General features: G+C 36.5%; 1 protein-coding gene and 1 non-coding gene across 2 annotated transcripts; one reads left to right on the forward strand and one right to left on the reverse strand.

Annotated features, from left to right (window-relative positions):
* Nucleotides 1-202: 202 nt before the first annotated feature.
* LOC147925326 (small nucleolar RNA R71) lies at nucleotides 203-308 on the forward strand. The gene has a single exon (XR_015585535.1). It is a non-coding gene; the product is annotated as a small nucleolar RNA R71 (small nucleolar RNA).
* Nucleotides 309-6,087: 5,779 nt separating this feature from the next.
* LOC147925327 (uncharacterized protein At4g04775-like) lies at nucleotides 6,088-6,701 on the reverse strand. Its single transcript, XM_087492579.1, has 3 exons — nucleotides 6,677-6,701; nucleotides 6,436-6,575; nucleotides 6,088-6,366 (listed from the first exon to the last, which is right to left on the reverse strand). The coding sequence occupies exons 1-3, from the start codon at nucleotides 6,699-6,701 to the stop codon at nucleotides 6,088-6,090; spliced, it is 444 nt and encodes a 147-aa protein (XP_087348705.1).
* Between the last annotated feature and the right edge of the window lie 6,957 nt (nucleotides 6,702-13,658).

The raw sequence follows: 13,658 nt of genomic DNA on the forward strand, positions 1-13,658 counted from the left end.
CTCTTGATCAGTAGATGTGGACCTTATTATTCTGTCATAGTCCTCATTATAATTTCCATCAGACTGAGCAAGGTTCTCAACCAATTCCCATCCTTCTTCCACATTCTTGTTGAGGAAGTTGCCATTTGAAGCTGTATCAAGAAGCATTCTTATTTTGGGAAGCACTCCTCTATACAAAGTGCTGAGCAAAGACTCATTGCTGAATCCATGGTGGGGACACTGAGTTTGGAATCCTTTAAATCTCTCTCATGCCTCACAAAAACTTTCATTATTTCTCTGTGCAAAACCTGAGATTCATTCCTCAACCTAGCAGTCCTTGCATTTGAGAAGAACTTGGCCAGAAAAGCTTTCTTGCATGCATCCCATGTGGTTATTGCTCCAAGGGAAAATGGGAATAACCTTAACTTGAAGTCATCTTCACTCACTCCATTGATTTTTGTGAGTCCACATATCCTGTCAAACTCATAGAGGTGATCTAGAGGATCCTCCATTGGCAACCCATGAAATTTGTTGGCTTGTATCATGGAAATCAATCCACTCTTGATTTCATAATTATTATTGGCAACTGTAGGAGGCACAATACCAGCTCTTTGGTTGTGTGTGTTAGGTGCATCCCCAACACCAATGTTCCTTGCCCTTGGAGCTTGTTGATCTGGTTGCTCCATTAGCACTTGGTGTTCTTGTTCCTGATTGATTCTTGTTCTCTGCTATCTTAGGTCCCTTGGTGGTCGGTTGATGTGATCAAGGAGTCTCTGAAGATTGTGATGACCCTTGAATCTTGTTTGCATCAACAGACTCGAGTACAAACTTGGACAGGCACTCGGTCGAGCGCAGGCTCGAGTGGATGGTCGAGTCAACTGGGAGGTGATGTCTATTTGTATCCGGCTTCTGACTCGATCACGAACTCGAGCACTCACTCGGTCGAGTGGCGGTCGAGTTGAAGGTCGAGTTGGTACCTGAAACTCAATCACAAACAAGCAGTAGAAGAATCGAGATCAGTAGCGAACAAGGGGATAAAGGAACTTAATCTTAGACTAATATAGACCCTAATTGTCACAAATAAACACTCAAATGGGCAACAGCGCCAAATTGAAACTAGTATTTTTCTTGGTGTGTGAAATGGAATGTGAATGAATGATATGATGATGAACAATGGTGAAAGCAAGGTGTTTCAATTCCCCTTATGCAATTGTAGTATAAGAGGTGTCAATCCAATCTGAGAGTTTGCAAGCAATCAAGATATGCATAAATGTCTAAGTCAAGCCAAATGTAAAGGATGTTTGTCACTAACAATCCTATTGCAGAATGTAAAATGCAGAAAGTAAAAACTACTAAGATAGATGCTAAATGTAAAAAGAACAGACTAATCAAAGCTATGATGAACCAAGAACAGAAATAGAACTATGATAATGCAAGTAATGAACTAATGCAAGACAAGTAATGAACAGGACACTAAGTGAATGCAGCAGAAATGCAACTAAAATGAAACAGGAAACAAGACAGGACAACTACAAAGCATAAACAAGAATTCTGGGGATGAACTCGAGCAAGCACGTGATCAAGAGTAGATCGAGTGCAGGGTCGAGCTGGACAAATCCGGAAAACAGAGCAATGCAAGAAAAACAGAGCAATACAAAAGCAAATCAAACAACGAACAAACAACAGGATTTAAGCTAGGAAATCAATAAACAAGGAAGGTCTTGAGGAGGGATTCATGGGATGGACTAATGATTGAGGTCTTCTAACTTGGCCAACAAATCTCAAACAACTTGAGCTAATCTCTAGACAATAATTTCTAAGAACATGTTTAATCCACTCTCATGGCAAAAAACAATCAAACTCATATATTTCTAGACTTGTTCTCACAAAGTAAAGAACCTATACAAGCAAGGATTAAGCAATATGTCAAAAATCAAACAAGACTTCTAATCTCTTAGCAAGCCTAATGATAGTCTCTAGATCTAGCCTTATCTATGCTCCTTAGACATTGGCGTGATGCTAAGATGCTTGAGATCAGATCCTACCCTCTCGGTTATAGGACCAGCATTAAGAACATCTAGCCTAGAAGAGATCTACAACAATTAAGCTTGACCAAATCAAACAAACCTCAAACACAACCCAACCTAACCCATCCTCAAGATCCTAAGCAACTACTCACAAGAACACATAATGAACAACAAAGTAATAAACCCAGAAAATACCGAAACTTGCATCAATAGAAAGATAAAGGAAAGATCTACAATATTGAAGAAGGAATCAAACACGAATTCTTAATATCTTGAAAGTTATGGAACCAACAAAATTCAAGAATCTTATGTTTTTCTCCTTCAAGGAGGTACAAGATCTAAAAATAAAAGTGCAGAAGGAATAATTCCCAAAAGGATAAAAACTAGGTTTTTGACAATCTAAAAAGCTAGACTCTGGGTGGCTGCAGGGTACAAGGCCTTTAAATAGAAAAAGTAGTGGAAGCCCTAAAAATGCTAAAAGACAAAACAGCCAGGCGGCTCGGCCAACTCGAACCGGTGCTCGGTCGAGTGACCGGTCGAGTTGGGTTTTCTTGTGCTCCTTCCACTCGGTCGAGTCACTCTCAGCACACGGTCGAGTGCCTAGTCGAGTGGGCAGTCGAGTTGGACTCCGGACCTTGGTTCTCCAGCCTTAACTCCTTTGCTTTCTCCTCATTATTGCTTCACTTCTCCTCAGCATTGCTTCCATGCTCCTTAGGCTCCAAAATCACCTGTTTATGCAAGAAAAGATGCAAATGCAATGAAACTACACTCTAATGTAAGAACAATCCTAAAACTATGCAATAATGCTCAAAAAGGATAGCAAAGGATGCAAAAGATGTGAATATATTAATGGAAAACAGGGTAAAATATGTGAACATCAAAATTCATGATTTTGAGGATATTCACATGCCATGCATTGAAGAGGTGACTTCTAGTTTGGATACTCCATTGCTCATTGATGAATGCTATGATTTGATATGTGAGTCTCAATGTCTAGACATTTTAAGAGCAGAAAAACTTGCTAGGGATTATCATGAAATATGTTTTGATATTGAATATCATTGTGCTTTGAATGTTCATGATCTCGAGTTTGAGTTTTCAATGCCTGATGTATCTAGCTCTCTTCTTGAAGAATCTTACCTAGAGTGTTTTCTTGATATTGATACAATTTTGCATGAAACAAAAGACCCTGAGGTTTATTATATGAATGAGGATATTGTGTTTTATGAAATTAATGGTGATGAAGTTGATTATTTTGTGAAAACTTCGTTGAACCTGAAATTGACTTTATTTTCCCATGAAATGCATTTGATCCTCATGAGCATCCAACCATCAAGGAATATTTCAAAGTATATGCTACATTTGTAGTAAACTTCCTTGATATGGATTTTATCGTTTTGCAATGGATAATTGTGTGTTACTTGACACATATTGTTTATTTCATAAACAAGAGAAAGACTAAAGGTCCATTGGCTCAGCCTTTTGATACTCATGATTAACATTTTGTGTTGAGTGGTCAAGCTATAGACCTTAAACAAGCGCTTATGGGAGGCAACCCATGGGGTTTGTGCTGGCTTATCCTTTGTTTTTTATTTGTCTTAGGATTTTGGTTTTGTTTTTAGGATTTATTACTGTGAAATCACGTTTGGTGTTAAGTATTTTCAGGAACAGGTTACAAACGCAGAAGATGCAAAATTTTCTTTTTGTTATAGGAGCTTCAGATCGATCGATCCTCCTTACAGATCGGTCAATCCCGTTGGTTTGCTGTGGGTATCTCCATTCTGAGACCGATCGATCCCCACCATTGCCAACACAACTCACACAACAGCTGAAAATCACCGGTTTTTGTTTCTTTTCCTTTCTTTTTCTTTTTCATGTTTTCTTATTTTCTTTGTTAGAGATGCTTTTTCCTTGGTATTGCTTTCACACCGGGACAGTGTGAAGTAAGTCCGGGGGAGGGATGTCTCCAAGTTACTAATGTCGTTTTCTTTGGATTTTTCTTTTGCTTTGAGTCTTTTTATTTTCTAAAAAAAAATAACAAAACAATTTGGGAAACTATGATCATTTCTACGAGTCTTTGCCTTGAACTAACACTCTTATGATTGATTTAGTACTTTTGATTTGAGAATGAAGCTTGGAAAGAACATGAGCATAATCAATCACGCCCCAAAAGACCCTCACTAGCGAGAACTAGAAGTTGATCCTGCGTTGTCTCTAGCTTTGAAAGGACTTAACCGGATTTAACTTCTTGCCTTGGAACTTGGTATACATCGAACAAGACTCCTCCCTTAAGCAATACAAGACATGCATCTCCTCACAAAGTATGCTTCCCCTCTCTCTTTTCTTCAATACTCAATAAAAAAACAGAAAAAGAGAAAAGGATAGAAGAAGAAGAGGATTTAGGTAATAAAGAAGTGAACCGAGGGTTGTGCGTAAACCCGTGCATCCTTCGGAATTCATGGAAACCTGTCCAAAGAAAAGAGCAAAGGATCGATAAAAAAAATACAATGATACCCTAGAAAATTAGGGAAAAATCGATCATTTGGAAGTGAGAAAAGAGAGAGGGAAGGAAGCATATGTAGGAAGTCTTGGGCATTAAAAGGTTGAAGGAGTCATAAGTTTGGTTATCGATATTCCCTCGGTGAGACCACACATTTTTCACTAATCTGATTTAGAGAGGCAACAATGGGGATGCTGAAGGTTCTTTAAGGTTGTGGAGTTTGGAGTAGGGAGTGTTGATCCTAATCATGGGAAGAGTACAAAAAGTAGTTCTTAATTTAATTTGATGAAGAGTGCAAAGAAGAGGTTTCCAAGAATATGTGAGTTTCCACTTTCAAACCTTTTCTCTGATCCTGAGTTTTTGTCTGTTCTTGCATGAGGACAAGCAAAGACTCAAGTCCGGGGGAATTGATATGTCTGTATTTTATAGATTTTAACCATATTTTTTAGGTTTGTTTTGAGTCTTTTATTAGTCAAAGTGTGCTTTTAGAGTCTTTTTGGTCTTTTATGAGTTTGTACAGGTTCTAGGTTGCTTTTGAAGGAAATTGAGTGTTTTGGGGAGGAAAATCGGTATTTTCATACCCCAGCAAAGGGGGTATGTTGAATTCATACACCAGTTATAACACTGAGTAAATCCATACACAAAGTTTAATAAAATTCAAATTGGCTGCACCAACTCGACAAACGGTGTAAGAACATGCACAAGCCGTGACGGTGTTATCTGACCGTTAACAGCTGCTTAAGTGGATGCCACGTAATAAACAAAGTCGTATTGAGATACGAAAGAAAGAGCTTCTTTTGTCCAAAAAGACGTCGTTTCCATTGTCTTCTTCCTTTTTTCTTCTTTCACGAGTCGAGAGAAAGTATGTTCAATTGATTTGGGGATTTTTAAAACATTTAGGCTTTTTGGGCGAAATCGATTAAGATGTCTTCATCATCAGCTTCTTCAGGTGAGTAATTGAGAACATAATGTGTTTAGAAGAGAATCATTCTTGCCGGAGAAGAGAATCATTTCGACGGTACTACACCGGCCACTGGACGAGATAGTCGGAGAAGAGAATCATTCTTGCCGGAGAAGAGAATCAAAGTTTCAAAAGGTGGACGAGATAGTCGTTGTGGCCGGTGTAGTACCGTCGGTCATAATACTAGAAGTTGTCCGGCTCTGGGAGTTGTTGGTAGAAGGTGGAAGAAGAAGAAAACTAGTGAAGAACCAAGCCAAGGACAAAGCCAAGAACCAAGCCAAGAACCAAGCCAAGGACAAAGCCAAGGACTTAGTCAAGCACCAACCCAAGGACCAAGCCATGGAATGGAATGAATGAACTGAATAGAAGGAAGAGACGAATGGAAGTTAGTTTTTTGTTTTTGTCCGATGAGATTAAAAGTTTTTGTGGTAATCTCATGGTAGTTTATGGTTGTAGTTCGGTGAATTTCAAGTTTTTGTTGTACTCAAAACATGGCTTCTATTTTTCATCTAATCAAAACTTATTGAAGTTTTATGTTAATCTTAACATAGTTAACAACAAAAACACTTAACAACTCCATGATTACATGCTTAATCACAACAAAAACACTTAACAACACATTACACAAATATTACATAGTAGACAAAAGCCACAACTAAACAACCACAAACAATCATGTTCTTGAAGCTTCTTAGCTCTTGAATCTCTTTCTCACAAGAACCTTTGAGCTCTACAATATCTTTTTCACATCTTTCTGCGATTTCTTTGATAGCTTCTACCTCATCTAATCCCTTTGCTAAGCTTCCCACTTCTCTTTCTATTTTGTCAACTACACTTTCAACCTCTTCCATCTCCTCAACCATGCTTATGTCGGTCCACTTAAACAAATGATTCAGATTCTAATACAAAAATACACATTATGAGAAGGTTATGAGAACAATTTTCATATGACCAACTATATTGATTACCTCGTCGGATCCATTAGGATAACAATGAAAGAGTCTTCCAGGATTTTTCATTGTGTTTGAAGTTCTCATTACAGAGAATCGACCACATCTACATTTTCGTGGGATTCCTCTTCCAATGACATTGACTCTATCGCTCAGTCCTTCACCAAATAACGGATTCACCAATTCACAATCAAATAATATTTCTATCAAAATACACAAAGACAAGGAAACTAAACACATTATGTTCTCAATTACTAACCTGAAGAAGCTGATGATGAAGACATCTGAATCGATTTTGCCCAAAAAGCCTAATTGTTTTAAAAATCCCCAAATCAATTGAACAAACTTTCTCTCGACTCGTGAAAGAAGAAAAAAGGAAGAAGACAATGGAAACGACGTCGTTTTGGACAAAAGAAGCTCTTTCTTTCGTATCTCAATACGACGTCGTTTATTACGTGGCATCCACGTAAGCAGCTGTTAACGGTCAGATAACACCGTCACGGCTTGTGCATGTTCTTACACCGTTTGTCGAGTTGGTGCAGCCAATTTGAATTTTACTAAACTTTGTGTATGGATTTACTCAGTGTTATAGCTGGTGTATGAAAATACCGATTTTTCGTTTTGGGGATGAAATCAAGCATTTGGAGCCATTTTGGTGAAGACTGATCGGACTAGCAAACAGATGAAGCAAACAAAGAAAAAAAACATACTGGATCGGCTGATCCATCGACCGATCCCGTACGCGAAGCAACTTTTACTTTTTCGTTTTAAACCGAGTTTTAGGGTTTTATTTTAGTATTTAAGCAAGAGGCACGACCTCTAAAAAGAAAAACTTTTATTCTACGCAGCTTTTGAGCAATTGTAACTTTGGGAGAAGATCTCTAATCCTCTTTAACACTCTGGAGAAGATTTCTAAACCCTATTTTCTATTCTTTTGCAATTCAATTATGCTTTCTTCATCTTTGATTTTGCTGTTTCTTTTTCTTCATGTTTGAGTAGTTTCTCTATTGGGTTTCGGTTTTCAAAGGGGTTTATGATTCTCTAACAATGGTGTCTTAGATTGGGGATTAATTTATTTTGTTCTTCATCTATTGTTGTTCTTAAAACCTAAACTAGTTTAGCTACCTAGTTTATGATCTTAGGTTTAATTCATCGTGGCACCAAAAGTGTTGTTGAGTTGCTCAAAAAGAACTTAGGTGAGCAAGGTGGACCTTAGCCAACGAAAGTTGAAGTTGAGGCATCTTGTGAACTAATCAAACCTGAACTTATTAATGCTTGCTTGATTTGCTGGATTCAAACGGAAGTTTAGGATTTAGTAAATTCATTGCTTAGATAGTTATCGCTGCGGAAGTAGGATAGCTTTACAAACGTGATTTGAGGTCAAGAATTGTGTTTAATGCATCCCTATCTAATCATCTAAAATCGTGATCATAATCCCTAATGATTCCCTGCACCCAATGCTTTTATTTATTGATTTTAAACACTCTTTTATTTACTGCTTTGTTAGTGACTTTCAAACACAAACTTCTTTTGTCTTAGCTATATTTGATCTTGATAATTTCATAGTGCAATAGATTGGTCTCTGTGGATTCGATCCTGAAGTGTTACAACGATACCACTAAATCGTGGTGGAGTACACATTGGGTTTTAATTGACCTTTTGGTCAAAGTGCGAGGACGACGCAGATTGACCTAAGAGCATCGGTCGATGCCATGTGGAGGCGTTGGTCGATGCAATTAGGGTTTTCACGTGATATCGAGTATGCGTCGGTCGATGAAATGGGAGCATCGGTCGATGCAAGTGTCTTGCATCGGTCGATGCATATCATACGTAGGTCGATGCAGTCCCCCGGTGATGTCGGTTGATGGAAGCCTTGTGTCAGTCGATGCAGAGTCTGGTTTGTTTGTTGCATGTGGTTTGATGGTTAGAGTGTCTCTATTGCTTGTGTGTATAGCCCAGTAGATGGGAGGATTGCCTTACTGAGTGTTTATAAAATACTCATGCATTGCAATTTGTGTTTGTGGTGCAGGTAAAGGCAAAGTGTGATCGTGGAATCAAGGCAATGAATAGGAGGATGTTCTAGGGACTCGATTGGTTGTTGTCTGGCATTGCTAGGTTGCTAGATTTGGGTCATTAGAAACATTGCTACGTTGCTGGTTCTATGTTTCTTGTTGGTTGAATATTGGTTATTGTTTATGTTATAATATTGGTTTATTATTGGATATTTATTGGATATTGGTATTTGTTATTCCGCTGTTGGTTGTGATTGTCGTTAGGTGGCTAGTGGATATGGGACCACTAGTTGTAGTTTATTTATCATATATTATTTTTTTAAAAATGGGTCAGGTCGTTTCAGTTTGGTATCAGAGCCCTTACGATTTTAGGTTTGGGATTGCATGTCTGATTGATTATGTGAGTTAGTCAATTGTGTGTGGCATGGAGTCCTAGAACATCTTCTTCGAGCCTACAGTGTGATTCCACGGTGAGTTTATGATTTTTGTGTTATGTTACTTGCGTGCTTAGCCTTCTGTTCATGGTAGTGCAGATGGTTAGAGAGGGTGTTGTTGCTGGTCTTATTCGTGGACGCGGACGTGGTTGTGGACGTGGTCGTGGTCGTGGTAGGGGTAGAGTACCAGCAATTAGTGAGACTGCGGACCAGAGTATGACAGCAGAGGGTGTCGGCGAGTCGCAGGGTGTCAGGGGGATTCCATGAGTGTGGCCGGAGGGGGCGGTGTTGATGCTCCAGTAGCCGCTGATGTTAGGGCCCCAGGTGTGGGAGTCCCAGTGGGTGGAGTCCCAGGTGTCGACCTTGCGGGTTTGCTGACACAGTTGTAGCGCGGTTACAAGCTGTGGTGCCGGCTCAGGCACCAGTAGTACCACCAATGGCAGCGGAGGTGCAGCAGCCAGTGGCTGCGGATGTAGGGGTTCATGCTGAGGGAGATGAGCCATATTGGTACTGAGCGATTATCGGGAGGTACTGATCCTACTGTTGCTGATGCGTGGAGGACGAGTGTGGAACGTAACTTCCATACTCTGAGATGTCCAGAGGAGTTTTGGGTAGATATTGGGGTCCACCATTTGACTAGTGATGCACAGTTGTGGTGGAGTGGTGTGGCTGCCAGGAGAGTGCAGAGGGAGATGACTTGGGCTGACTTCGTCTTGGAGTTTAACCGCAAGTATTTCCCTAGAGAGGCACTAGATAGGTTGGTGGTGCAGTTCCTTCAGCTAGCTCAGGGGACTCGGTCAGTGCGGGAGCTTGACTTGGAGTTCAGTCGACTTCTGAGGTATAGGGGTGGGGATATGGAGTCTGAGCAGGCTCATATCCGGAGGTTTTTGAGGGCCCTACGTAATGATTTGAGGGTTCACTGTAGAGGGCGGAGTTATGCTACACGTGCAGAGCTGGTTGAGACTACAATGTTTAAACCAACTATCTACCTGATATTTGATTTTCGGGTTCAAAGCCCGGCAGCAGAAATCACTTGTATTTCAAAAAAAATTCTTATATTGTTTCTTTTAATATTAAATATTATTATTTTCATATTCTTTTGTATTTGTGTTTTACTACACCATATATACAAGTCTAACACAAGATCTATTGTAGCGCAATAATTAAACCAACTATCTTATTGGTATTTGATTTCCAGGTTCAAAGCCTGACTGCAGTAATTATTGTTTCTTTTAATATTAAATATTAATATTTTCATATTCTTATGTATTTGAATTTTAAACATCCAGTGAATAAATATCTCTATTAGAGAGATAAGTAAAAAAAAGTCTCTACCTTGAAAAAAATAATCATAGTGATGTGTTCAAAGTTTTCTGCGAAACCTCTTTGATGAATATAACATTGTTTTCAATACAGAGTAGGATGATACTGTAGGTTCGCACCGAGAAAAACGTAGTGAATATATAAAACTAGAAATCGAAACATTTTCCAAAGTAAATTTTTCTTAGGTTATTTACAGGAATAAAAAATAAAAAATAAGATAAAATGTTAGCAATGAGACTATACAAAGCAAGATCCCCAAGTCCAAAATCTGTTCTTCTACACCATATATACAAGACTAACAAACGATCTGTTGTAGCGCAATTGTTAAACCAACTATCTGATTGATATTTGATTTCCTGGTTAAAAGCCCGGCAGCAGATTTTTTTTTTACTTCAAATTCTTTTCTAGTTTTTTTCTTTTAATATTAAATATTATTATTTGAAAATTGTTTGTGTTTTTTTTTTATGTTATTAAATAATTCTATTTGAGAGATAAGAAGAAGAAAGTCTCTACCTAGAAGAAAATAATCATTGTGATGTGTTCATAGTTTTCAGCGAAACCTCTTTGATGAATATAACATTGTTTCCAATACAGAGTAGGATGATACTGTAGGTTCGCAACGAGAAAAACGTAGTGAATATGTAAACCTTGAAACCGTAAAATTTTTCAAAGTAAATTTTTCTTAGGTTATTTACAGGAATAATAAATATAAAATAAGATAAAATGTTAGCACTGTGACTATACAACACAAGATCCCCAAGTCCAAAATATGTTCTTCTACACCATATATACAAGTCTAACAAAAGATCTGCTGTATCGCAATGTTTAAACCAACTATCTACCTGATATTTGATTTTTGGGTTCAAAGCCCGGCAGCAGAAATTATTTTAACTTCAAATTCTTTTCTAATTTTGTTTATTTTAATATTAAATATTATTATTTGAAAATTCTTTTGTATTTGTGTTTTATATTGATAAATATCTCTATTAGAGAGATAAGAAGAAAAAAAGTCTCTACCTAGCAGAAAATAATCATTTTGATTTGTTCAAAGTTTTATGCGAAACCTCTTTGATGAATATAACATTGTTTCCAATACAGAGTAGGATGATACTGTAGGTTCGCACCGAGAAAAACGTAGTGAATATGTAAACCTTGAAACCGTAAAATTTTCCAAAGTAATTTTTTCTTAGGTTATTAACAGGAATAGGAAATAAAACTAAGATAAACTGTTAGCAGTGTGACTATACAACACAAGATCCCCAAGTCCAAAATATGTTCTTCTACACCATATATACAAGTATAACAAAAGATCTGCTGTATCGCAATGTTTAATCCAACTATCTACCTGATATTTGATTTTTGGGTTCAAAGCCCGACAGCAGAAATTATTTTTACTTCAAATTCTTTAATATTAAATATTATTATTTGAAAATTCTTTTGTATTTGTGTTTTATGTTAATAAATATCTCTATTAGAGAGATAAGTAAAAAAAATGTCTCTACCTAGAAGAAAATAATCATTGTGATGTGTTCAAAGTTTTCTGCGAAACCTCCTTGATGAATATAACATTGTTTCCACTATAGAGTAGGATGATACTGTAGGTTCCCACCGAGAAAAACGTAGTGAATATGTAAACTTGAAACCATAAAATGTTCCAAAATAAATTTTTCTTTCGTTATTTACAGGAATAGTAAGTAAAAAATAAGATAAAATGTAAGCAGTGTGACTATACAACGCAAGATCCCCAAATCCAAAATCTGTTCTTCTACACCATATGTACAAGTTTAACAAAAGGTCTGCTGTAGCGCAATGGTTAAACCAACTATCTTATTGATATTTGATTTTCGGGTTCAAAACCCAGCAGCAGAAATTATTTTTACTTCAAATTCTTTTCTAGTTTTCTTTATTTTAATATTAAATATTATTATTTGAAAATTCTTTTGTATTTGTGTTTTATGTTAATAAATATCTCTATTAGAGAGATAAGTAAAAAAAAAAAATCTCTACCTAGAAGAAAATAATCATTGTGATGTGTTCAAAGTTTTCTGCGAAACCTCCTTGATGAATATAACATTGTTTACACGACAGAATAGGATGATGCTGTAGTTTCGCACCGAGAAAAACGTAGGGAATATGTAAAACTTGAAACCGTAAAATTTTCCAAAGTAAATTTTTCTAATGTTATTTACAGGAATAGAAAATAAAAATAAGATAAAATGTTAGCAGTGTGACTATACAACACAAGATCCCCAGGTCCAAAATATGTTCTTCTACACCATATATACAAGTCTAACAAAAGATCTGCTGTATCGCAATGTTTAATCCAACTATCTACCTGATATTTGATTTTTGGGTTCAAAGCCCGGCAGCAGAAATTATTTTTACTTCAAATTCTTTTCTAGTTTTGTTTATTTTAATATTAAATATTATTATTTGAAAATTCTTTTGTATTTGTGTTTTATGTTAATAAATATCTCTATTAGAGAGATAAGTAAAAAAAAAAATCTCTACCTAGAAGAAAATAATCATTGTGATGTGTTCAAAGTTTTCTGCGAAACCTCCTTGATGAATATAACATTGTTTACACGACAGAATAGGATGATGCTGTAGTTTCGCACCGAGAAAAACGTAGGGAATATGTAAAACTTGAAACCGTAAAATTTTCCAAAGTAAATTTTTCTAATGTTATTTACAGGAATAGAAAATAAAAATAAGATAAAATGTTAGCAGTGTGACTATACAACACAAGATCCCCAGGTCCAAAATATGTTCTTCTACACCATATATACAAGTCTAACAAAAGATCTGCTGTATCGCAATGTTTAATCCAACTATCTACCTGATATTTGATTTTTGGGTTCAAAGCCCGGCAGCAGAAATTATTTTTACTTCAAATTCTTTTCTAGTTTTGTTTATTTTAATATTAAATATTATTATTTGAAAATTCTTTTGTATTTTTGTTTTATGTTAATAAATATCTCTATTAGAGAGATAAGTAAAAAAAATGTCTCTACCTAGAAGAAAATAATCATTGTGATGTGTTCAAAGTTTTCTGCGAAACCTCCGTGATGAATATAACATTGTTTCCACGACAGAGTAGGATGATGCTGTAGGTTCGCACCGAGATAAACGTAGTGAATATGTAAAACTTGAAACCGTATAATTTTCCAAAATAATTTTTGCTTAGGTTATTAACAGGAATAGTAAATAAAAAATAAGATAAACTGTTAGCAGTGTGACTATACAACACAAGATCCCCAAGTCCAAAATATGTTCTTCTACACCATATATACAAGTCTAACAAAAGATCTGCTGTATCGCAATGTTTAATCCAACTATCTACCTGATATTTGATTTTTGGGTTCAAAGCCCGGCAGCAGAAATTATTTTTACTTCAAATTCTTTTTTAGTTTTGTTTATTTTAATATTAAATATTATTATTTGAAAATTCTTTTGTATTTGTGTTTTATGT

This window comes from Camelina sativa, chromosome 16 (genome assembly GCF_030686135.1).
Source record: "Camelina sativa cultivar CO46 ecotype springtype chromosome 16, ASM3068613v1".
NCBI classification, from domain to species: domain Eukaryota; kingdom Viridiplantae; phylum Streptophyta; class Magnoliopsida; order Brassicales; family Brassicaceae; genus Camelina; species Camelina sativa.

Coding starts and splice junctions, on each gene's coding strand:
- LOC147925327 (XM_087492579.1), bottom strand. CDS start 6,701: ATGTCTTCATCATCAGCTTCTTCAG. Junction 6,576..6,676: donor TTCATCATCAGCTTCTTCAG/GTTAGTAATTGA, acceptor TATTTGGTGAAG/GACTGAGCGATAGAGTCAAT. Junction 6,367..6,435: donor ATCCTAATGGATCCGACGAG/GTAATCAATATA, acceptor TTTTTGTATTAG/AATCTGAATCATTTGTTTAA.